Source organism: Geotrypetes seraphini, chromosome 5 (genome assembly GCF_902459505.1).
Source record: "Geotrypetes seraphini chromosome 5, aGeoSer1.1, whole genome shotgun sequence".
NCBI classification, from domain to species: Eukaryota; Metazoa; Chordata; class Amphibia; order Gymnophiona; family Dermophiidae; genus Geotrypetes; species Geotrypetes seraphini.
In genome coordinates, this window is record NC_047088.1 from 228,732,467 (window position 1) to 228,758,217 (window position 25,751).

Below are 25,751 nucleotides of genomic sequence, written 5' to 3' on the forward strand. Positions count from 1 at the left end.
AATGCCGTGCTGTACTGGTAGAAAATGTCTGGCCAGATTGTAGATGAAAACACCACAGCACCATTCAGATGTACAATCCAGAATCCATGCCCATGGTTTGCTGAATATTGTCCCCTTGGTACCCTATTCTGCAAATATTTTGAGTCTGATAATTTTATTATAGCACAATGTGAATGTAATATGGGACTTCCTGGTTGGGCAGAGTTGAAGAACCATGGCTCCTCATTTGCCTAGGTGGCTCCTGGACTTGTTGGAAGGCTTGGCTTCTTGTCCTCTCTTTGTTTTCTGAAGGGTTTTAGTGAGGGGTTGAGAAGAGTGGAAAAGATAGAGGGAGATGGCAAACTCATAGCAGGTTTAGGGGAAGCTCAGGGAGCTTGGGATGGACCATCATAGATTAGCAGCTAATTGGCCAGGCCAGCTCACCGTTTTGAAGGAGATAACTGGGCAGAGTTTGCTATAGTACTCTATAAGCCATAAATGTCTCTAGCTTGTACTTGTGAAATTACAAGGTGATTGCTCTTGTAGTCTGGATAGTTTGCATTTCACAACCTAATGTCACTGCATCCTGTGGTTAGGGGTCAGGTAATCTGCTGGGTAGACTAAACTAAACTAAACTAAGCCTTAAGTTTATATACCGCATCATCTCCAAGGAAGTGGAGCTCGGCACGGTTTACAAAGCTTAAAAATATAAGAAGAGAGATGGGAAAGATTTACATGAGTATATATATAGAGGGAAGAGAAAAGGGGGGAAATAGTATTATATGTTAGAGAAAAGCCAGGTTTTCAGTTGTTTGCGGAATAATTGGAGGGAGCCCAGGTTCCACAGTGGAATAGTGAGGTTGTTCCAAAGACCCGTGATTTTGAAGAGAAGGGATTTTCCCAGTTTACCTGCATAGAGAATACCGTGTAGAGAGGGGAAGGATAGTTTATGTCTGTGGGCGGATCTGGTGGAAGCAGGCCTCGAGGTGTTAAAGGATAGCGGGATTAGGGGAGGAAGGATGCCGTGAATGATCTTGAAAGCCAGGCAGGAGCATTTGAAATGAATTCTGAGAAGCACTGGGAGCCAGTGAAGATTGGTTAGGAGTGGGGAGACATGGTCAAATTTGCGTTTTGCAAAGATCAGCTTGGCTGCAGTATTCTGGATAAGCTGGAGTCTACGAAGACTTTTTTTTGTTAGGCATAAGTAGTCGAGTTTGGAGAGAATGATGGATTGGACAAGGACGGCGAAATGTTTTTGGCGAAAGTATGATCTTACTTTCCTCAGCATGTAACAGTGGATTCTCAGGCTGGGCTAGTCACCTGGGGTGAATGACAGACTAGTACCCAGAATTAAGGGTGGCTTCATAATATCTTGGATGAAGGGGCACTAGATGGGGGATGGATGATGATAAATGTGTTGTTCTGATTGACTTTATTAGAAATTCTATCTTTATTGTTGAAAAAAACTGTGGTCTTGATTTCCTACAATATAGATCTATATCTTGCTTATGTGGGGGGAAGGATGTTAAGGGGGATTGCAAAGCCTATAGAGATACCTCGTATGTCTTTTCTGATTTTAACAAAGCTCTGAATAGAACACATTTGAAGTACGAGTAAGTTCAGTTATCATGCAAGCAGAGTATGAAAGCTGTACACTTATTCTGAAATATTAAAGCTAGAAATTTGAAAAATCATGTTGCCACAAATAAAACCTTTTCACATTTTTAAAACTTTGTGCAGAAGTATAACAGCGTATTTCACCTAACCCAAACTTCTATGGTTTAACAACGTCACAGTTTTAATTGGTGCAATTTGTAGAACCACAATAATCATAGCTACAAATTGCAATCTGAGGCAGTTGAGCAGTATATTCATTACCAGGATTTACAGGCAACAGTTAGGAAAGAGGGTCAACTTAATAGTCCATTGAACTTTGATTCATTAGCATTTCACATGCATGGGATATGTACATAACCTCAAAAAAAAAAAAAATCAAAAAGTCAAATGTGATTTCCTAAAACTGTTACTGGTTTTTACAAAAAAAATATTTGAGATGTTATCATGATTTTGATTTTCATAAAATACATACTTAGATAAGTAAATCTTGACTTGCAGATTTTAAAATGCAATTTTACCTCTGGGCCCAACGACTTATTGAAACAATACAGTTGTTAAATTTGCTTCAATAAAAATTCTGTGTTTAAAAAGAAAAGCACAAGGGTTACAAAAGAATTTGGGGTAAAGGTTAAAGGTCATGGATCTGACATACCACCTTTCTGTAGTACAACCAAAGAGGTTTACATTTATTATATGCAGGTACTTTATCTGTCCATAGTGAGCTCACGATCGAAGGAGCCCTTTTACTAAGTTTCACTAAAAAGTGGCCTATACTGTTTATTCGTATGTAGGTTTTCCACGTGCTGTGGCCATTTTTAAGTGCAGCTCTAAAATGGCTACAATTTCCTTTTTCCTATTAATGACTATACACTAATTTCAAAGTCAGTATGTGGCCATTAGTGCATCAATCCTTACTGCTACCTATATTGTAGACTGAAAGGCTCCTTGTAACCTACTCTTCACCCCCAAACACACCCCTGTGTTAATAAAATCTATTTTGTAGCATGTAGGAAGTGTGTGCCAATCCCAAAACTACTAAAGGATATTTGAGTTTATCCTATGGTAGGCCCTTTTTAATCTGGGTAAGTTTACGTTGGTGCAGTGACAAGCGGTCAGAGCTTTCAAGGGATTCACCCTACCCCCTAAAGGCCCTGAGAGCACTGCTCTAAATTTTATTGGTTGAGCAGGCAACAGGCAGATGCAGCTCAGCCAGTCAAATTCAGATCAGCACTGTCAAGGTTTTCAGGGGCGTTCGGAGAATCCCCAGCCATGAAGATGATTTCCCGCAGTTATCCGCGGGGACGGAAACGGTGATGAATTTTGTCACCGTGTCATTTTCTACTGGGGATTCACTGAATTCCCTGAAAGCCCTCACGGCATGTCACTGTGTTGGTGCTTACCACAGCTTAATAAATGGATCTCTAAGTTTTTTTGTACCTGGATCAATTGAGGGATAAATGACTTATAGAGAGAATCACAAGGGGTCACAGTGGGAATTGAACCCAATTTCCCAAGTTCTCAGCCCATTGCACTAGCCATTAGGCTACTCCTCCCTCATCATTCAAACTGTAACTACAACAATTTAAAATTCTTGAATCATTGAGATTGCCGCTTAGACTGTAAAGACCATCCATCAATCTTCTTGTGAGCTGAAGATCTCATCATATTCCATTAGTATCAGTTCAACTATCTGGTTTTGGTAAATCATGTGTACTGCCATGTTTCCAGACTCTTTTTCTGATCTGAGAAGGGTTGGTCCAAATACAATTCCCAAGCTTTGTGTTGACATGAGATTCACCGATGCTTTGGCAACAATCCTGTAAACAAGAAGAAACATATGACAAAATCTTCATTACTTCTATGTTGCATGTCTTAGGCTCAAAACTGAGGCAACATCGACAAATAGCAGTAGAGAATATCTTCATTTGGGAAGTGGAATGTTTTTGTGTGTGTGTGTGTGTGGTCCAAGATCGTGTTTCTAAATCCAACAGAATTACTCTATTTAGGGTGTTTTTGAAAGCATGATGTATTTGGATTGTGCTTCTACACGGAACATCTGCATCTGGGTTTTATTTTTGAGAATTAAGCTAATCCAATCTCAAATGGTGATCTTTTAGATAATGAAAATTTATGAACATGGATCACATATTATGACTGCAAAAAATGTGTTCTCTCTCTCGCATACGTTGCGCACACTGTGCATTTAGCCATTCAGTACAGAAAGACACAAGCACATGACCACATTTTGGTTTATTTGGAAACATGAGGAAGGTCATGGTCAAAATACTGGACACAGTTCTTCGAGAAACACTTTTCCCTTTGCTGTTATTGAGTGGATGGATTAGTAATTCCTGTGGATTTTTTTTTGTTTTTTTTAATTATTATTATATCATGTTTTTGGAAACAGCTGATTTAAAGGCTAATCTCCAAATTCTGTACATGGCACCATATGTTATGCAATAGTAGAAAACCCTAAATTGGATCAAAGCCAATAAAATCAAAAAAATGAAAATAAAAGGAATTGGCTAAATCACCTGATCCCTGGAGAAAAGAGGTCTAGAAAGATAGGACAAATCTTTAAATTAGTAAATTTAAACAATGGACATCAGTATGAGCCCTACATGCGTAAGCGGACCTGAATCTTTGGCTCAGGCAACATCTCAAAAGGTGACTAGCACCAGACAACAGTCTAATTGAGAATTGCCTCATACATCATATAGTCCATAAATGTTTAACAGTGAAAACTATGATATGCCACCTCCCAAATCTGAAAAGACCTCTTCTCACCAGGGAAAAGGGGAATGTATTGTGGGTCCCTTTGTTTTTTGACTGTTATAAGCGAGGGATCCGCAGGATTTTTTCCTTCCGACATTCTAACAGTTTATGTCGGTTGCTTATATATTTACTTTCATTCTAATCCGTCTCTGCTCCTGACGAAGTAGTGAAACGGGGCTCTGTCGAGTGGTGATGAGTGGTGATATACTGTTGATATCTCATGAATGATTTTTTCAATGTTTGACTGGGATTTTTTGAAATTGTGTGGTGTATGTGTGAATATTCAATATTGGGTATTGGGTATTGTTTAGTTAGGTACGTATGAGTGTGTATGTCTGGAGCCTTTTATTGGCAACCAGTGAGAAATTGTATTCACATTTTAATTGTTAGGATTTGCATTTGCACTTTATATTTATATTTATTTAAGTGTTTAGAGTATTCTTATATACAGAAGTGTTTGCATTTGCACTTTACATTTCATTGTTCATGCATTTTATGGCACTTTTTATGTATTTTTATATATTGTTGTGATACGATTTAAGTAGGTATTTTTCACTATGGTGCTTGAGGCACTAGCACTTTATGTTCCGTTTTGGGGACATGTTGCATTTGCACTTTAGGTTGGATTCCAGCCACACAATCTGTGTGTTTTCATGCGTACTTCACACATAGATTTTGGTATACCACACATATCCTGTCTATTACATTAATTAGCGTGTTCACAAGGTGTGTATTTAGGCATTGCTTGTATATGTTGCCCACAATACATTCCCCTTTTCCCTGGTGAGAAGAGGTCTTTTCAGATTTGGGAGGTGGCATATCATAGTTTTCACTGTTAAACATTTATGGACTATATGATGTATGAGGCAATTCTCAATTAGACTGTTGTCTGGTGCTAGTCACCTTTTGAGATGTTGCCTGAGCCAAAGATTCAGGTCCGCTTACGCATGTAGGGCTCATACTGATGTCCATTGTTTAAATTTACTAATTTAAAGATTTGTCCTATCTTTCTAGACCTCTTTTCTCCAGGGATCAGGTGATTTAGCCAATTCCTTTTATTTTCATTACCATATGTTATGAACACAACTTATTGTTTAACAAGATAATCAGTGCTGATGGTGATTAACACCTAATAACTGATGTTAATTGGCACTAAAATTTACATGCACAACTTGTTAACATGTACACTAATTAACACTAATGTACACTAATTGTACATTTGCAATTTGTAGTTATGATTATTGTGTACACTAACATACACTAAAACTTACATGTACAACGTGTATAACTAGGAGTATTCTGTGAAGTGCTGTGCATCATTTCTAGTGTGCAAATCTCAAAAGGGGGCATGGCCAAGGGAGGAGCAAGGGAGGATCATGGGTATTCCTAAAAGTTAGGTGCCCTGCTACACAATACACCCGATCTGAACACAGCTTAGGCACAGGCATTTAGATCTGGTTTTCCTTGGCCTACATGGGGACCCCTAAATATCATGCTGCGTACGGCACTAAGCGCAAATTCTATATGTAGCGGGAGCCTTTTATAGAATCGTGCTAAGCATTGTGCTGATTGGAGTTGATTTGTTTGACACCATATATAGAATTTGGCCCTAAGGGAGCAATTCTATAACTGGGGGTCCATTTTTAAGCATCTACTATATTCTATAACAGTATCTGGCCACCCAGATTCCATTATGGAATATTTTTGTAAACCAATATTATGCCCAAACATTTAAGCCAGGTCAGTGCCAGGCATGAATATATGCAGTTAAGTGTGGTAAACAACAAGCATACTTATAGCATTCTGTAAGTTGCCAATGCAAACAGAAGCCTGCCTAGACTCTCCAGTCCTCAGCCTATGTATACAACCCCTTGCAGTTATGCTCCACAGCACTTAATATACACCTTTACAGAACAATAACTAGTACACTCAAACACACATAAATATCGCTTTTCTGTGCCTTTCAATTTTGCATGCGTTGCTAAATAGAAAAATGAACATTTAGGCTCGTCCACCTGGCGGGGTGGAAAGAGACTGAGGATGCGTGTCTGGGATAGTGTTTCTGCATTGTGAAATTCACTGCCTGATTGAGGCTCTGTTGTTGTTTCAACGGCAGCTGAAATCTTGTTTATGCAAGCTTTTCATGGAGCTCCTTGAAACTGTTGTTCTGCTATGATGCCTGTTTTATTTGATTATATATTATGACGTTTGTTTTATTCGATTATGATTATCTGGCTATGAACTTTGTGACTTGGCAGGATATAAAGTTTCTAAATAAAATAAATATATAAAAAGGCTCAACAAACACAGAAGCTTTCATAAAATACCTATAGTGCCACCAAAAACGCATGAACAACAGGAAAAGCCATATTTAAAAATTAATAAATAAAAAAAAGAGATGTATGCTTTATTGGATATATACTCTGCTCTTTGACATCTTTTACAGAAAAAAGCAAAAAGGAACTCAATGATTAGGGACTTGTTTTATTGACCCAACACGAGCTGCGTTTCAGCGTACAATGCTTGAAACAAATGATGCTTAGAGAACGCATGAAAAGTAATACAATCAAAAATGAATAAAATCATAACATTAATGGACATAATTTATCAGATGTGAACAATGTGAAGGTGAAATACTTAAGTGGTTAGCTGTAGAGAATTAGAACTTAATGCAACATATGTTAATAAATGATATGAAAAATATGAGTGAGTAAATGTGAGAGATGATCCACGTCAACTGTCAGAATCTTACCAGCTAATGAGCAAAATGTAATTTCCAAACTTCAGGGTATCAGAATCAGTCCTAAAGCTGCCAAATGAGTTATAGTAACAACCATAAGCAGTATATGCTATATATATATATATATATACTGTATTTTTCACACTATAAGACACACCTGACCATAAGACGCACATAGAGGAGAAAACAAGAAAAAAATATTTTGAACCAAATGGTGTACTAATATATTTAATGAAATATAGCTGAATAATATTTCAGCCATGTAAAGTCAACAGCAATATTAAGAACCATCATCACTGTCATTAACAAATGAGGAGAGACTTTAAGGTTCAAGGAGGAAAAATGGTTGATTCAAATATAAGACAGGGGCTTAATATTGAGTGCCATGCCCTGCCAGGATCTGCACCCAGTGTCCCCTTCCTCAATCCCTCCACTGCCAGGCTCTGCACTCAGCCCCCATCCCTGCCAGGCTCTGTACCCAGCCCTCTTCACTCCCTGCCAGGCTCTGCACCATGTCCTACCTCTCTGTCAGGCTCTGCAATCTGTCCCACCTCCCTGCCTTGTACCCTGTCCCCCCTCTAGTGGTTTAGTAGTAGGTCAGGATAGGAGCAATCCATCCCAGCCAACTAACAATATTTTTACACCCCCACACACACGTACGTACCTTTTTAAATCCTGGTGGTTCAGCGGTGTATCTGCAGTAGCAAGTTTTCCGCGCTCCTGCCCTTCTGGATGGCTGCCTGAGATCTCATGGTCAGCAGCGCACAAAGCAGGAGCAAGCTTTTTGCATTCCAACCTGGGCCTGCGCCGCTCCCTGAATGGCTGCCTTCAGTTCTCATGGGACTCGCGAGAACTGACGGTAACCATTCAGGGAGCGGCGCGGGCAAAGGCTGGAGCGCAAAAAACTTGCTCCTGCCTTGTGCACTGCTGGCCACGAGATCTGAGGCAGCCATCCAGCAGGGCAGGAGCACGGAAAGCTTGCTCCTGCCAATACACTGCTGGACCACCAGGATTTAAAAAGGTGAAAAAGGTATATATGGTAAGTTTCCCTGACAGATAGCCGGGCGCTCAACTAAATTAGTTGGGCACTTTGCCCAGCTAAAAGATGCTTGGGAGGACATTGCAATATTTGCTCCATTAGACGCACAGACATTTCCACCTACTTTTGGGGGGAAAAGGTGTGTCTTTTAGAGCAAAAAATACAGTATATATATATCTATATAGTTCAAACTAAAAATAACCAGCCAAAATGATTTATTCCCCACATTTTGCTCAAGCTAAAAATACGTGGTTACTAGAAGAAGTAGCCTCAACAATCAGAAGCAATCCTTAAGCTGCCCAGTGAGTCAAAATCACAGCTTGAAACATTATGGAAACAACTGACTGTTGTTTCAGGAAAGTGTAAAACCCAGTTGAAAGGTATAGCTCAAACATTTTCACATTACAGAGCAGAGCAAATGATTTAAACTTGGTGCTTATATTAAAGCCCTGTAGAATTAAAAATCATCCAAAGCTCAGATTCAAACACAGTCTACCTTGCAGGGTTGCCAGGGTTACACAGCTTAAACCATGATAGTAATTAGGACATAAAGTGGTCATCAAAATTCAACTGAATTTTGACATAATTATACATCTGATAGAATATTGGTGACACTGAAGCAGGCAGTTTATCTGCTGAAACACTGCCCTATGTTGGGTCTTTTAATCTGTTGGTACTTTGTTAATAAAGGATTTTTTTTTTATATATATTATACTTAATGCATGAGAAGTTGGTGTGTGATTTGAATGCTTTTTCTTCATGTGAAGAGACTTATGTTAGGCCAAGAAGGAAAGTTCTTGGTCCACCCCTACTTCTGTGTTCTTTGGTTTTGCTACATAGTGGTTTTTCTCCTTTCTTTGGTTTTTCTTGTCCATAGTATTTGCTGAAAGCCACTTTACAAAACCTGGCACAGCAGAAGAAGCAGCAATGAATAGTTTAATAAAAATTGACAGCTTAGGGAAAACATTGTATGTTTTATATCACAAATATTTGTGGCCTTTTAAAATTCTCCTTTTTTTTTTTACAGAAAAGAATTGAAACTGCAGTCTGGTACCCAACAAAAATGTTTTAAACACACAAAAATGGAAAATAAACACCCAAGTTTGAAACAATAACATTCTTACAAAGTGTTTATAAGACAAATATTGTACTTCTCGTGCAAACAAATATGAGAGAGTCCAGCTGTTAGTTTGGTGGAAAAACTACAAAAAATATTTTACTAAGAATAATTTGTCCACAAGTCTAGACAACCTGTCAGTTCACAATGCAGTTTTAAACAATATGCCTACTATATCTACTGCTCGATTAAGAAGCCATATACCGTGTTTCCCCGATGATAAGGCAGGGCCATCAAATAAGACAGCCCCCCCTTTTTAGAAAAAAATGTAAAATAAGGCACCCCCCCCCGCAAATAAGCCACCCACCGATACCTGCGCTTACCCGAATCGGGTGGTACGGTGGGTGACTCCGTGTGGTCCCTCCGTCTACCGTATTTGCCTCCATGGCTGCGTGCCGCGCCTCGTCATGAAGTGAAGAGGAGGAAGTGACAGGACTGCAGCGCGCGCACGTGACTCCGCGCAAGGAAACACAGGCAGCTTCCCTCATCCCTCCCTAACGGAGACTGCAGGAGTTTGTTCACGGCCAGAACATCCAATACAGGTAATAAAATTCTGGGTTTTTTTCAACAATAACTGTGTACTGTAGTCTTCTTCATGGGTAAATAAGGCATCCCCCCGAAAATAAGCCCTAGAGCATATTTTGGCCTTCCAAAAAAAAATAAGACAGTGTCTTACCATCGGGGAAACAGGGTAATATGTAAAAGAGTGTAATATGGTGCAGTTTTATCATGTCAATCCTCCTATGCTTTGGATTATCTGAGAACTCATGGCTTTATACTTATAAGAATTATAAAGTGATGCTTCCCACACTATTGGAAAATACACATGTTTTATATTAATTGTAAGAGGGATGAAAATATTAATGAGCATATTAAATTACTTTGCTCATATAAGCCAACCAAGTGTGTGCATGACATGGAGAGGGAATAAAGGTGCATATGAAACCCAAACTGAGCATGAATAAGGATAAAGGATTTTGTATAAGGCTTAAGGACATAAAAATTACCATACTAGGACAGACTGAAGGTCCATCAAGCCTAGCATCCTGTTTCCAACAGTGGCCAACCCAGGTCCCAAGTATTTGACAGAGATCAAAGAGGAGCAACATTCCAGAGCTCATCTTGTGATGTCATAATGCCTCATTCCACCAATGCCTAAGAGCTAAACTCCTCAGTGATGTCACAATGGCTTGATTATCTTATACTTTGATCACATAAAAACATAAGAATTGTCATACTGGGACAGACCAAAGGTCCATCAAGCCTAGAATCCTGTTGTCAACAGTAGCCAACCCAGGTCCCAAGTACCTAGCGAGATCCCACGTAGTAAAACAGCTTTTATGCTGCTTATTCTAGGAATAAGCAGTGGATTTCCCTAAACTATCTCAATAATGGCCTACAGACTTCTCTTTAACCCCTTCTTTTACTAAGGCTCACTAGCCATTTTAGCGCGTGATAATTGATTTAGTGCAAACTAATCGATTTAGCGCATGCCAATCGTTACCCCATGCTAATCGTTAGTGCACGCTAAATCAATTAGTGCATGCTACATCAGTTAACGTGCTCTAAATCGGCTAGCGCGCCTTAGTAAAAGGACCCCTAAAGAAATTATCCAAACCTTTTTCTAAACCCTGCTGAGCTAACTGATTTCATCACATTCTCCGACAATGAATTCCAGACTTTAATTACACATTGTGTAAAGAAATATTTTCTCCGGTTTGTTTTAAATCTAATACTTAGTAGTTTCATCATATGCCCCCTAGTCCTAGTATTTTTGGAAAGAGTGAACAAGCGATTCACATCTACCCTTTCCACTTCACTCAGTATTTTATAGACCTCTGTCATATCCCCCCTAAGCCGTCTCTTCTCCAAGCTGAAAAGATCTAGCCACTTTAGCCTTTCCTTGTAGGGAAGTCATCCTATCCTTTTTATCATTTTTGTCACCCTTGTCTGTACCTTTTCTAATTCTGTTATATCTTTTTTGAGATATGGCGACCAGAACTGCATACAGTATTCGAGGTGCGGCTGTACCACAAAGCAATCAAAGGGCATTATTACATTTTCATCTTTGTTTTCCATTCATTTCATGATAATTCTTAACATTCAGGTTCAAGATTGCAGCTTGTTGGAGCTGACTGCAGTTAAGCATAATTCTTTAAAAAAAGGGCTACAATTCAACATGCAAATGTGGTGGGCATGCAATTTAACTGAATAACAAGGCAATTAGCACCAATAATCAGGATATTAACAATGATTGGTGCTAATTGGATTTTTATTAAAATTTAGGTGCGAGATCCGTGTCTAAATTTTATGCATGGTTCTTAAATTTTCTAAATTTTCTAGATTAACTGTAGGTTGATGAAGTTTTGATAGTACTTTTCAATGGTCTAAGAGGATGCTAAAGTTATATTTTATATTTTAGGGATTACTGCCTTGAGAAATCCATAATAGGTGAAACATGTTGACTTAATATCCCTGCACTCCAACCACTAAGCTAAGTACTTCTATATCTTATTTATAGTTGAACAATTAAATTAAATAAAAGTAAAAAGTAAAAAGCAAAGTTTAAAAGGGTCCGATGAAGAAATGACACTTAAAGCCACGGCCTATGAAGCAATTGAGTCCCTGGTGGTATCGCTGAGGACTGTTAGTGATTGGTATTGAGAGACATAATGGACACTGTTTTGATTTATAAACAGTGGCTTATTATTTGTTGAGTTGTTAGTTTCTCAGAAAGTTAGACTTATTGAAGATTCAAGTGCCTTGGTAAATTGGTTCAAAAAAAGGGGCATGGCAATGAGAGGGTCTTGGGCAGAACAAAGGCATTCCTACAATTTATGTGCATAGTTACAGAATAAGGGGGTTTGTTTATTGTTTATTGAAAGCTTCTAAACCGCTGCTAATGACTGGGGAGTCAATTGAGAGCGGTTTACATGAGCTTCTGCAAAGGTGTTACAATACAGAGTTGGCATTTTATGAGATGGTTTTCAATACAGACACATTTATACCATAATTAATCATCCTACGAATATACACATATAATATTAGTATCATGTACTAATGTTCACACTAAATCCTACTTATTTGCACACATAAACACCTGTATCATGCTCTATGTTTATCTTAGATTTACTTACATCATGATAATTCTAGCTATCTGTACTTTATCATTATCCTCAGCAATTCTGGGTATCTCTACTGTTTTCACCCTATCATGTTCCTAGTGGGGACTACCCAGTTATCTCCTCTATGTTGCATTATTAAAGTAGTCTGTGAAGAGGATGGGCCTTATCTATTTCTTGAACCCAGGGCCGGCGTTAGGGGAGGGCAAACAGGGCAGCTCCAGGGGGCCCTGAGTTCCAGGCATCTGTTCTCCTTGTTGGCCCATCTCCCCCCTCCTCCCCTCACCTTTGCAGTCACCTTTTCAAATCAGTTTTCTTTTTCAGCGGGGCCCCAATGCGGCAGCCGTTTTCATAAGTTGCAGGCAGCTGCCCGGTCCGAAGCTTTCCCTCCAATGCAACTTCCTGTTTCTGCCTGGGCGGATCGTGTCAGAGGAAAAGCTTCGGGTTGGGCAGCTACCTGCAACTTATGAAAACTGCTGCTGTGCTGGGGCCCCGCTAAAAAGAAAACTGTGATTGGGAAAGGCAACCGCGAAGGTGAGGGGAAGGAGAGGGGTGTGTGTGTGTGTGTATGTATAAGATGAGCCAACAAGGGGAAGAGATTGCGTGGTACGTGAGCTTTATTATGTGACATCAGGAGGGTGTGGAAAAGCAGCAGCAGCGGTGGGGAGGGGGGAGCAGCAGACTACAGAATGGAATTGGGGTGGAGGGAGAGAGAGTGGGGCAGGATACTCGATGGAATTGGGATAGAGGGAGAGAGAGTGGGGCAGAAACTTGATGCAATTGAGGTGGAAGAAGAGAAAGGGGGCAGATGGTAAAAGTGGAGTAAAGGGAGAGAAAAAAAAGGCAGACATTGGAGGTCAGTGGGGAGGGGAGGGGGGAGCAGATGCTGTAGGTATACACAGTGAAAAGACGGAAATTGAGGACTGGATAGTAAGAAATAATTTAATCTAGATGAGGCAGAAACTAAATTGAAAAGGAAGACCAGGGAAGAGAGAGGAGAGAGATACCAGATCTAGGGGGAGGAAAAGATGCTAAAAACCATGGGGGGGGGGGGAGGGAGCGAAGGAGATAGACACTAGAGCATAGGAGGTGTGGAGGGAAGAAGATGGATGCAAGACCAGTAGGGGGTGGGGGAGGGAAGTTGAGATGGGAGGGAAGGAGACAGAAATGCCAAACTATAGGGGGAACAAAGAAGATGGATGTCAGCCCAATGGGAAGAGGGACATAGAAAGAGAGAAGATGCCATATGGAAGAGGCAGAGAGAGAGCAGACAGTGGATAGAAGGGGAAGAGAATGATGAGAAGATGAGTAAATCAGAAACCAAACGACAAAAGGTAGAATTTTTTTTTTTCTTTAAGATAAAGTACTATTGTAGCTGTGTTGATAAATACTTATAAATAGAAAATGAAAATAAGGCGATCCTTTTATTGGACTAATTTTAATGCATTTTTTACTAACTTTCAGAGACCAACCCCCTCTTTTACAAAGGTGCGTTAGCCATTTTAGCACACACTAAATATTAGTGTGTGCTATATTCTAACGTGTCCATAGACTTATAATGAGCATGCCAGCATTTAGCACGCGTGTATATTTTACACGCGCGCTAAAATGCATAGCACACCTTAGTAAAAGGAGCCCCAAATCTCCCTTGTTCAGGTTAAGACAGGATTCTGTGAAAGCAGTATACTTTACTGATCTGAGGAAAGAGGTTTTGACCTTTACTGATCTGAGGAAAGAGGTTTTGACCTCTGAAAGCCAATTGAAAAATGCATTAGTCCAATAAAATGGTATTATCTTATTTTCCATTGTTTGTTTTATTTTTATTTGTAAAGTGATTTATTTCTCTTTTCTCAAATATACATCTGCGGGGGCTGAGGGGGGATTCGGGGGTCCTGTCCTGTTTTGAGGAAAAAAATAAATGGTCACTTTACTCATACCTCCTAATTCTAGACTGTTGCACATCCAAATTTGAGAATAGTATATGTAATTTATTAATGATCTGATAATTGATGTGAATGAGCAATAAGAGGCTATGACTGGCCTTAATTGCTACTAATTAGCACCAATTAGTAGTTATGCATGTAACCGCCCTTTGGAACTATTCTATATGTTATGCACTCAAATTCCAGAAGATGCAACTTTAAGGGGGTGTGGACATGGGAGGTGCATAGGAGGATCAATGGCATATCAGGCTGCCCCCTCCTCTCCAGCAGTACACTGAGAGATTTAGAATGCACAATATCTGTTTTTCCTACTGATCCCAGCCAGCTTCAACGGTCAGCCTGCTCTTTTCAACATAGTGTAACTTTCAAGTTTCAAGTTTTTATTAAAATTTGATACTCTCGTTTATCCAACTTCTAAGTGAGAACAGATTAAAATATAATGGGGAAACATATAATTTTTTTTTTAAATGCCAATAACACAGTTAAAAAGGAGCAAGAACAGCAATAATCAAATGACGTGATAAGTTAAGAACATCAGGTACAAGACTTACACGAGACAAAAGGAAAGTGGGGAAGAAATACAATTGGTATAGGATAGGAAACAGTTAAGGAAGGAACGTGGGGGAAGGGAAGCGCTGAAACTTGCTTCTTTTGAGATTAACCGGGGGGGGGGAGGGGGGGGAATTACAAAGGGCTTAAATATTAAAAAGCATCCTTAAATAAATGGCTCTTAAGTAGGCCTTTGAATCGGTTTAGACTATTCTCCTCTGTTACTGGGGGCTGGAAGAGTTTTCCAAAGTTAAGGGGCGACCACTGAAAAAATGTCATGTCTTTTAGTGCATATTGTAACTAAAACCCTACTCTTCAAAAAATACATAAAACCTATCTAACACGACCAGTTCCTACCCAAACCCCACCTACACACTCTATACCCTTAATATACTCTAATGTGCCCCCAACTACCCAACTAATGCTAAATGCCTCTATTTACCCAACACTTACCACCTTAGATCTCAACAACTCTTTGGTAATTCATATGTAACTCTTACGACATCTCTTATACTATTCCTATAAACTTTTATGTAATTTCTGAAAACTTTTATATAATCCGCCTTGAACCGCAAGGTATTGGTGGAATAGAAATCACTAATGTAATGTAATTACCTTTTAGTGCAAATTGTAAATTTTTAAAATTTACTAAGGTGTGCTAACCAATTAGCGCGTGCTAATCAAATTTGCGCGCGCTAAATGCTAATGCGTCCATAGACTAACATGCATGCATTAACGATTAGCGCATCTTAGTAAAAGAGGGCCTAAGTTCCTTTTACTAAACCGCAGAAGAGCTTCTTATCATGGGCCGGCAAGGTAAATACTCTGACGATCATTCAATGAATGTCAGAACATTTACCTCACCAGCCCACAGTAAGAAGTTCTTCCATGGTTTAGTAAAACCCAGCATTCATTTTAAATAGATTGACCAATTCAAATCACTTCAACAATCCATGATTAAGGAACACATATGCAGTAGACATCCACAATGAATTAAAGAGGGGGGGGGGAGATAATATCATATTAGACCATAAATTAGTACAAGGAATAATTAGATCCAAGCCATGAGAAAAGAAAAAGGAACTATTATGAACCATTAATTCCATACGCCCATCTCAACCTCCCTTGCTAACAGTGAATATCAACATTCTGAGACACTTATACAGATATTTTAAGCTCCTCATGTTGAAATAAAACTTGAGTCATCAATCCTATTGACTTATGAAGTCATAATATGTGGAACACTACTACATGTTAAACCCCCTATAGACCGTTATAAATGCCAGCTTTTCTTTAATTATGACAGGAATAGCCATACAGATGATAACACGTAGTTGGAAGAACTATGATTGACTTAACTTTCCTTTCTGGTGGGCGAACTTATGCTCCAGCTACAAATATGAAAAAAATGAATGCTGAAATTTTGGGGCATAGTAATATATTTAACTTGGTGTAGGGCCCATTGGTATCTTTTATTGCTTCTATATACCGTATTTTTACGCATATAACGCGCGCATTATACACGATTTTTACAAACCATGCATAACCTTGCGCGTTATACGCGTGAGCGCGCTTTACAAATTTTTTTTTACATAGTTCCCCCCTGACGTCTGATTCACCCCCCCCCCGCAGGACCGCTCGCACCCCCACCCTGAAGGACAGCTCACACGCACCCACACTCCCACCCCGAAGGACCGCTCGCACGCACTCCCACCCGCACCCGCACCCCCTCCCTGAAGGACCGCTCGCACCTCCACAGCCTCCCGACCCCCCCCCCCCTCATCATGTAGAAGCTCCTACCGGTGTCCTGCTGCTTCCTATTGACAGTCCCGGCCATTCTGTGAGCCCTGCGTCTGCGCTGCTTCGTCTTCCGGCGGTCCCGCCCTTTCGCCCTTTGTCTGATTTCCTTACACATCCAGGGTGGGAATGGGGTATTATTTTAAATAAGAATGAGTTATTGGAAGAAGAATTGCATTTTTTATTATTGATTAAATAAAGGGATGGGAGAAAATATTACTTTCAATTATATGTAAGTTCAAAGTGCTTTTCTTGATTTGTTATATGTTCAGCTTCATATATAATGTACTGTTACTACTTGAAAATCAATAAAGATTTATTAAAAAAAAAAAAAAGAGTTGTTTCAAGACAAAGAAATTTTAAGCTGTACCCTCAAAAATTAGCACATATACACAGGGAAATTTCAAAACAAAATTGGCATCTAATGCTAACACTCTTGACGGCAAGGCCAAGAATGCCTGGCACCTCTTTGAAGTTTCTTGAGAGAGATCAGGGCAAATATCTTTGAATCTATAAACTGCTCATTAATATTTCAGAAATAAAAGTGTAGTATTTTATTGCAATCCAGTAATTTTGGATTGTAACTATCAGCATTAGTGAATAAAACAAAACAAAACCCAAAACAAAACTTTGAGTTACAAACAATCAAGAAAAACTTGCCTTACCTATGCTTCCTTGTGTTCAGTACTTAGAACAGGGTTTTGGAGGTTAATAGACTGAGCTGCTTTCTGATTGAACCCACATGTGCTCTATAATTTCAGTGTTTAAAACTATTTTAGGAGAGTCATTTCTATTTACTTGAATAGTCCAGCTACAGGGTTTTAGTTTATTTACTGTATGCCAACAGAAATTCAGCCAGAAACTGTTGAAGACCAGATATGCTAAGCATTTTTCCCACAACTACAATGTGAGGAAAACCCTTGACTACATCTGATCTTAGCTGTTTAGAAGCTCAAGAGCAAAACTTGAATCATCATTTCATAGATATATTTTTAGTAGCAGCTCTTTCAGAGAAATATGGACTCAGAAATATGGCTGAACACCTCACATACACAAATATTAATGACATATGCTCTAAGTTGTACTGTATGTATGAAAAATACCCAACCTGCTACAATAATGAAGGGAGGATTTGGTTTTAACTCCCACATCCATGAGGGAATTGGGCGGAGGGCATGTAAGCATGAGGAATTGGGCATGTAAGCATGAAGAAATAGCTGCTGTGAGTTCCCGTAGTCTCTCGAGACTATGATGAGAACTCCTCACAGCCATTTCCTATTGGCGATCTACGTGGGGCAGGAGTGTAGGAAGATCGCTCCTGCCCCGAAAGCCCGCTAGACCACCAGGTAAGGCCGGGACGCCGGGGGGAAGGCTAAACTGTGGGGTTTTTTTTTCTTTTTTTTCCCCCTCCCCAAAAATCACGAATATGTGAAATAGCAATTGCCGAAACCGCGAATGGGGAGGGTGAAGTGTAGTCATATTTTAGTGCTAATCTTCTTTTATTGTTTTCACTTTCTTTGTCAGGTCGTACAGTTCAGGAGTTTCTCATAGTGATATGTGCGCATTTTTTTTTTTTGGGGGGGGGGGATAAAAGAGAGCAGTTGGTTCCAAAGTGAGAATACCACTTGAGTCTCAATTCATGGGGAACACAATTACAGTGGCTTGACATTCATGTCATGCATTAGTGCCAGCTTTTGCCTTTACTTTTGGAAGGTCACTGTTCTGCTTCTTCTCAATATATATTTGTTCATTTGGGCAGGAATGATATTTGTGTGTTAAAGGGAATCAAGCCGATCATCATATTTAAAGAGACTTCTTCTTAACAATTTATTTTCCTTCTGCAACCCTTCTATAGTCTCAGATCTCCAGGAGTGTATGGCATGAATGGCATTAACTCTGAATGTGCAGAAAGGCCGTAGAAGTCCATACATGCTGAAATCCCAAAATCTGTAGTTATTGCATCTGTTGTTTTTTGCTGATTCCTCAGGATTATATCGCACTGAGAGTGTATCTTTGTCCAATACTGGGTAGGATACATTTTTGAGTACTATTTGTTAGAAAGATGTAGCAAAACCTTTGGAGCAACAGTTCAGGGGTTGGGGGACAGTGGCTTGTTATTAGGAGTCCCTTCTTCTGTCAAAATTTGAAGGAAAAAATGATATCCCCTCTACTTCTGGCTCCCAGATTAGCTCGCTGAGGAGAGATCGAGAGGAGTCTAATCCATTACAAGGTATAACATTGGGACTCATACAACAGCCATTCTGAACTACATCACCATTTCCAATAATAACTCTTACAATGTTCTATTGGGCAAATATTGGCCGCAGCTTTATTTCATATTATTTAAACATTAATTTTCAAACTTTTGAAAATATACCAAACTTAACTCTTAACAATTTATGATTTCCTTCCAAGAGCTATTCGGTATCGACACTAGCTCTCTTATCCAAACTTTCCCTAATCTCTCGGTGACTTACGGTGTCGTCAAGTCACCTCACCTCGTGGCGGTGTCGCACACGAGGACATATTTACTATTCATAGTACTTCAAATTTTATCTGCCTATCATAAGGCTCAGGTCATAGGCCTACCAACATATTAGCTGCGACCTCCCCACCCCCCACCCAATTCCCTACCTTCATCCCCATCATTCACCCTTCACTCTCTTAATACACCCAAAGCGGTGGGAGGGAGGGAAACTAAAAACCCTTTCCTCTCCTCCCTAGCTCTTTCCTCCGTGTTTCCAATTTAGCCCGCCAATTTCTTTCCTACTCTCCTCATCCCCAGCTACACCCTTTTTCCTTTTTCCTCCAATCCCCTGCTTTTATCACCCACCAATCAAAATTATCTTCCTTGTTGCTAACCCTTTGCTCTTCATTCCAACCCCTAATCCACCCTTTTCTTTAACTGTTTAGGCCTTTGATATCGCCCACTGTTATTGGCCACCCAGATTAACTGTGTGGCCTTTTTAACATTGGGACTCATACATCAGCCATTCTGAACTACATCACCATTTCCAATAATAACTCTTACAATGTTCTATTGGGCAAATATTGGCCGCAGCTTTATTTCATATTATTTAAACATTAATTTTCAAACTTTTGAAAATATACCAAACTTAACTCTTAACAATTTATGATTTCCTTCCAAGAGCTATTCGGTATCGACACTAGCTCTCTTATCCAAACTTTCCCTAATCTCTCGGTGACTTACGGTGTCGTCAAGTCACCTCACCTCGTGGCGGTATCGCACACGAGGACATATTTACTATTCATAGTACTTCAAATTTTATCTGCCTATCATAAGGCTCAGGTCATAGGCCAAAAGCAGTGACAGAATTTCTTGTCACTGCTCCCCCCACTACTGCAGCCAACTAGCCCAATAAACAAGTCTGTAACAAATCCTGAATGGAACTAAGAAAAATATTTACCCCAATTAAAGATAAATGGACACCATCCGGGCGAAATAAACCCGGACAGTCCACTGAAATGAGGTCATGGACCAAGACCAGACCTCCCATCATAGCTATAAATTTTGACACTTCAGCATTCACTCGCCTGCGAAGCCGCTCAATAGCGGCAGGCTTATGTGCACCCTTCCAGCAACGGCGAGGAAGAATGTGAGACCATACCAGGCGCGCTGCAGGGAAGGAGCAGGCAATGGACAATACATCTTGCTTTATTTGGCGAATTAATTCAACCCCTGTGACAGAGCATAAATCATTGCCCCCCAAATGCACTAATATAAGCAGTGGAGAGGAGAAACGATGAGCTTGATGCAAAGTAGGCAACAACTGCTCCCAAATCATTCCTCGAATTCCAAGCCAGCAAATCCGGACACCAGCCTCAGCCAGGCCCAAATTGTGACCCCAGCAGGATTCTCTGGCATGCTTATGGGCCCAAAAGATGTGAGAGTGTCCACAGAGCCAGACGCAGATATCTGGAGACAAAGAGAGCATTGGTCGAGGACCTGAAAAATAAACTAACAAACATCAGTATCACCCAACTCAATCATGCCAACTCTCTCACATAACCCTTATATTGATTGGAACGCCAACGTCCCACTCTCTGAATCAGCGCCGGAGGTGCACCAGCAGCTGCTGCAGAAGTGGCTGCCCCAATTCTAAAAGAATGGGTTCCAAATTCCCGAGGATCATAGCCTAGGGCAGTCACCGCTTAATGTAACAACCCAGGATATAAATCAGGACGAGCCTCACCTAGCACACTAGCAAATACATTAAATCCTAATAACCAATTAAATATATTCTTTGCTATCCGACCACCTTTTTTTTTTAGCATCTTTACTATCCTTAGTCTGAGTCCCCGTATTTTCCCGCGCTAAAAGAGTGAAAAAATCAATAAACTTGCCCCTCAAAATCTTCCTTTTCCACTTAGGAGAAATATGACAATCCAACAGAGCAATATCACATAATGTATGCCCCTTTCTAGATAAACCCGGCGCACCACCGTCACTAGGGCGAAACCCCCCAACAGCCGTCCGGACAGAACTAATCCTCACTTCCTCTTCCGATGAAGAAGATGAAGAAGACTGCGAGGACCCGGATGAGTCTGAGGACTCCCATACTGACAAAGGATCCGACCCAACCATACGCCGCTGACGCTTCTCACGATCCATGCCCTTTACTACATGGTGCAGGCGCTTCAAAAACTTTTTATCCCGTAAACTTTTACGCAATGCCTTTTTAACAGCATGCTGTAACCCAAGCGATTGTCCCTCTCGTGAGGACTCCCCTAAATCAACCCCCCGCACCTCTCCTAACGCAGAGAGCAAAGAATGAACCAACTCACCAGATGTCCGCGGTATCGCTGCAACACTGGTACTGGCCACAGCAACTTCATCACTCGCAGCCCTGACGGTGCCCGGGACTGGAACTGGCTCCACATCACAGGTCCGAGATTCCTCCGCTGTGCCCCTAGGCTCTGCAGTCACCGGAACAGCCTTCCTGACAACTTGCCTGGCCGGTCGAGCCCATCCAGCAGCATCCTTGTGTCCTTTAGGCTGCTGTTTACCTGTAGTCAAGGGAACCCTTTTCCCAAGCCCAGACTTACCCTGCTTTCCCCCTGTCACTCTCTTCTGACTACTAGCACCTGTTTTCTTCACCCCACCCATCCTGCTCCTCCAATAACCAAATGAATTAAACCCACCCGTGTAAAGCAAAGTTATATCCCTGAATCCACTCACCCACCCACTGGCACTCACACTACGAACACTAAGAATCACAACCCTGTACCCACACAAGCCACTGTCACACAGACTACTGTGCTCTGAACTGAGAACACCCTACCTGGTATCAGCAACACTGCCTCCCAAACCTCAGATCACACAAAAAAGCCCCTTTCCCACTTTGACCCTAGAGAAAACACTGCACACACAAAAACTCTAACAAATGTATCCCCCGACTGCAAACAACCCCCCAACCGGACCCGACCAAACCTCAACCTGCCTGATAACCGCTGTAAAACACCTGAAAGCCACTGTCCAGATTCCCCCGTCGGCACTACAAAGCTCCCCCTCCGTGTCAGAGATGCGCCGCCGGCCGGAAACTCCACCCACTAAATCGGTCACCCGACCCCGCACAAGAAAGTGCTGGCGGCCCGACTACGACACCCTTCCCTGCACACAGAAAAAACAGCCAGCACGGGCGTAAATCAAAGAAGGCAAGCAGATTGAACTTACCCCGGCGGCACAGAAGGGAGGGGGGGAGTGAAACCTCCACACACTCGAGCTCCGGCCTCTTCACGACGACTCGAATCCTTCCTTTATACCACCACCAATCTAGTAAGTACCAGAGCAAGCCAATACACTCTGACCACTCAAAAATTCCGAATTACAAATACCACGAAACTAAAAACCCTTTCCTCTCCTCCCTAGCTCTTTCCTCCGTGTTTCCAATTTAGCCCGCCAATTTCTTTCCTACTCTCCTCATCCCCAGCTACACCCTTTTTCCTCCAATCCCCTGCTTTTATCACCCACCAATCAAAATTATCTTCCTTGTTGCTAACCCTTTGCTCTTCATTCCAACCCCTAATCCACCCTTTTCTTTAACTGTTTAGGCCTTTGATATCGCCCACTGTTATTGGCCACCCAGATTAACTGTGTGGCCTTTTTTATTGCTGTGTGTGGCTGGGGAGGGTTTTTGAATAAATGCCTGTTGGATTTGTGCATATACAGTACATTTTCAGCTGAGATTAGGTAGGGGTGTAGTTGAGTGATGAGTGAAATATCCATAAGACTAGGATGGCAGCATCTAATCGAATGTCACAAGCCAGTCTAGGAGTGCTGATGTATTGTAATCATCAAGTTTCAAGTTAACGTCAAGGCTGTTCGGAGTTAATACAACTGCAACAATGCTTTGCCATTACATTTGCTTCAGTGGGTTTTATATTGGGTTAATTAGTGTGAGTGGCTGAGAGGAAGTCCGAATGCTGATGTTATGTGTAATAGAGTTGAGAGTCATTATGTTAATTTCTTCATGGAAACTTGTGGCTTAATAAATAAGGGCCAACAAACAAGTTGCAGGTGATACCTTTTTATTGGACAAACTTAATACTTATGTTGCTAGCTTCTGAAAATTATCCTCCCTTTAGGTTACTGAGGAAACAGCACTGTTTACACTTTTCTTCTCTGACCTTTTTCAGGGAAGATAACTGTCCAACATTAGTTCAGTAGGAATGCATAACCTCCAACTCGCTTGTTGACCCTTATGTCTACATTTGCAACTGGACAAACATAGTAAGCGCCATACTTTGCTGACATATAAGAATTAATTTCAACATGACCACAAATTGCAATACAGAGTTGCAAATAAAAATGGGGGGGGAGGGGGGACGGGGAAGCTAGTGCCAGAGATTCATTTTGTGAAGCTCATAGTGAAAGAACAGTGATTTGTTGATCTAAACTTGTTATCCATTGTCCAATGTTTTGAAAGTGTTGGAAAAACAATGTAGAAACTGCTGACTTTAAAAATATTAAATTCTATGAGTTGACAGTGAAACCCATGATAATAAAATAGGTAAACCCATCACTGTTAGTTTGAAGAATATTAAGAAAAGCAGAGCATACAGTAAAAGAAATTTAAAATATACTTTGAGCAATGTAAAAGCCATAGGCATTATTTGGAATGGGCAAGGGGAGATGGGTGGCATCTCCTTAAATGCTACAGGTACTAATGCCAGACTGGTCTTCTTTTCTCCACTGTCAATATGATATTTACCCTTTGCTTCTTCCCCTCCCCCCCCAACCAACATATAATTAAAGCAGGACTGGTGTTAAACATGAGATAGGTGGGAAAAACAGAAATGCTTTTCACAATAGGACAGCATACTTTATGTATCCACATACAAGTTCAAATATGACAGTGCCATCTTGTGGACTTACCACTATGCCCCTGAGGCAGGCCTCCATCTGGAGGCTGAAACACAGATTATGTCGGGTCACAAAGACTAAGAACTTTATATTTATATATTGATTTGCAGTTTATATTTATGTGTTGATTTGCTATTTTATAAAATAAAATAAATTTGGTTGTCCTTCAGGTTGATGTATACTGTCCCACTCCCCACTTTTTTTGGTTGGCTTTGCTTGCATGGGGTGTCTTTACCTACTTTTCTTGGGTCCCTTCCAATAACAAGAATTCACAAAACCAATCCTCTCCACTCCCACCCCCCAAATAAGCTCATATTATACCACCAGGAGCAGAAGGCAGCCTCTGCAGTCTATTCAAGACATGACTTCGAGCTTGGGGGGATATGTATGTATTCCAAATAGATAAGAAATATCATTGGCTCTTTAATACATTTCTAGCCCATTAGAATTCCCACAACATTATAGCACAAAGCTTATTCCTCCAGTACCAAGAGATTGGGAGAGAAGGCTGTAACCAGTGATTCATTATGCATTTCCCTCCCAGAATATATGATTTGCCAGAAACAATTTTTCATATCAACCTTGGACTCCCAAGCGAGCTATTATGAACTCCCAAGCGAGCTATTTTATAAAAGAGGAGAATCTGGCAGCACTATAGGAATGATAAGTAGCGTAGTATGGACATGGTGTGTACTATATACAGTACTATAGCTGATGCAAGTCAATTCAGAGCAGTTTACATGAGCTTCTGTAATAGTGTTACAAGTATGTGACTTGCTTCTCTAAATGTAGCCCTTCCCTGTGTCTGGCCTTTTTCAGGAAGTTAGAATAAGCAATGATTTACTTCCCTCAGGACTGTCTTAGCAGTTTCCCAGAAAAGGATAGGATCCAACTGATTATCTTTGTTGGTATCAACATAAGAGGTCCATTTAGAAACTAAAAAGAAGACTATTTCTTTATAAATAAGTAGGAAAGTGCAAGTGAGGCTTAATTGGTGATATAGCATAAAAACTAATAAGCATTTCCACAGAAGCATGGTCTGATATCTCTAGTGGACCTAATCCTGTAGAGGTCATATCAGAGAGGCAAACAGACATCCTGGACAAGGTGACGTGCTCCTTAGACATATATGCATAGTCATGATCTGTTGGGTGTAAGATCCGTCATACATCCACCAAATCCAGGGCAGAACACAGCAAAGAGACCCCTCTCTGAGTTCTAATCATCTCCCATCCCATTGGGAGTGATCTGTCAATTTCAAGATCCACCACCTCATCCACCCAGCATAATAGGAATATCACCTAAGCTGTGAATATTCAAAACTTGTTTGTAAAACTCCTTCTCAAATACTGTATACTGGGGCATAAATATTACATAGAATCAAAGGCTGACCATCTGTGGTCTGTTTTTACTTTCTTTAGTTTTTATTTAATCGTTGTAAAATTTCTTTAGTTTTTATTTAATTGTTATAATCCAAGTTGAGCTTTCTTAGGTTGATGACCCGGTATATAAAGTTAAGCTTTACTTTAGTTTAGTTTAATATTTTTCAGTTTGCAAGAAGTGGGCTGAATGGAGCAATCTCTGGCTGATGAAATATAATCTGCATGATTTAAAAAAAAAAAAAAGAAAAGGCTAAGTCCAGCAACTCACTAGTCAAACTGGATTAAATTCCAAAGATTGCTCTGTTTG

At 40.5% G+C, this 25,751-nt stretch overlaps 1 protein-coding gene across 1 annotated transcript in view; it reads right to left on the reverse strand.

Annotated features, from left to right (window-relative positions):
* Positions 1-1,153: 1,153 nt before the first annotated feature.
* Positions 1,154-25,751, reverse strand: part of ARHGAP15 (Rho GTPase activating protein 15) — an 850,722-nt gene continuing 826,124 nt past the window's right edge. The window contains exon 14 of the mRNA XM_033947260.1: positions 1,154-3,413. Coding sequence (XP_033803151.1) covers positions 3,230-3,413 — 184 coding nt within the window. The 3' untranslated portion in view covers positions 1,154-3,229. The remainder of the gene's footprint in view (positions 3,414-25,751) is intronic.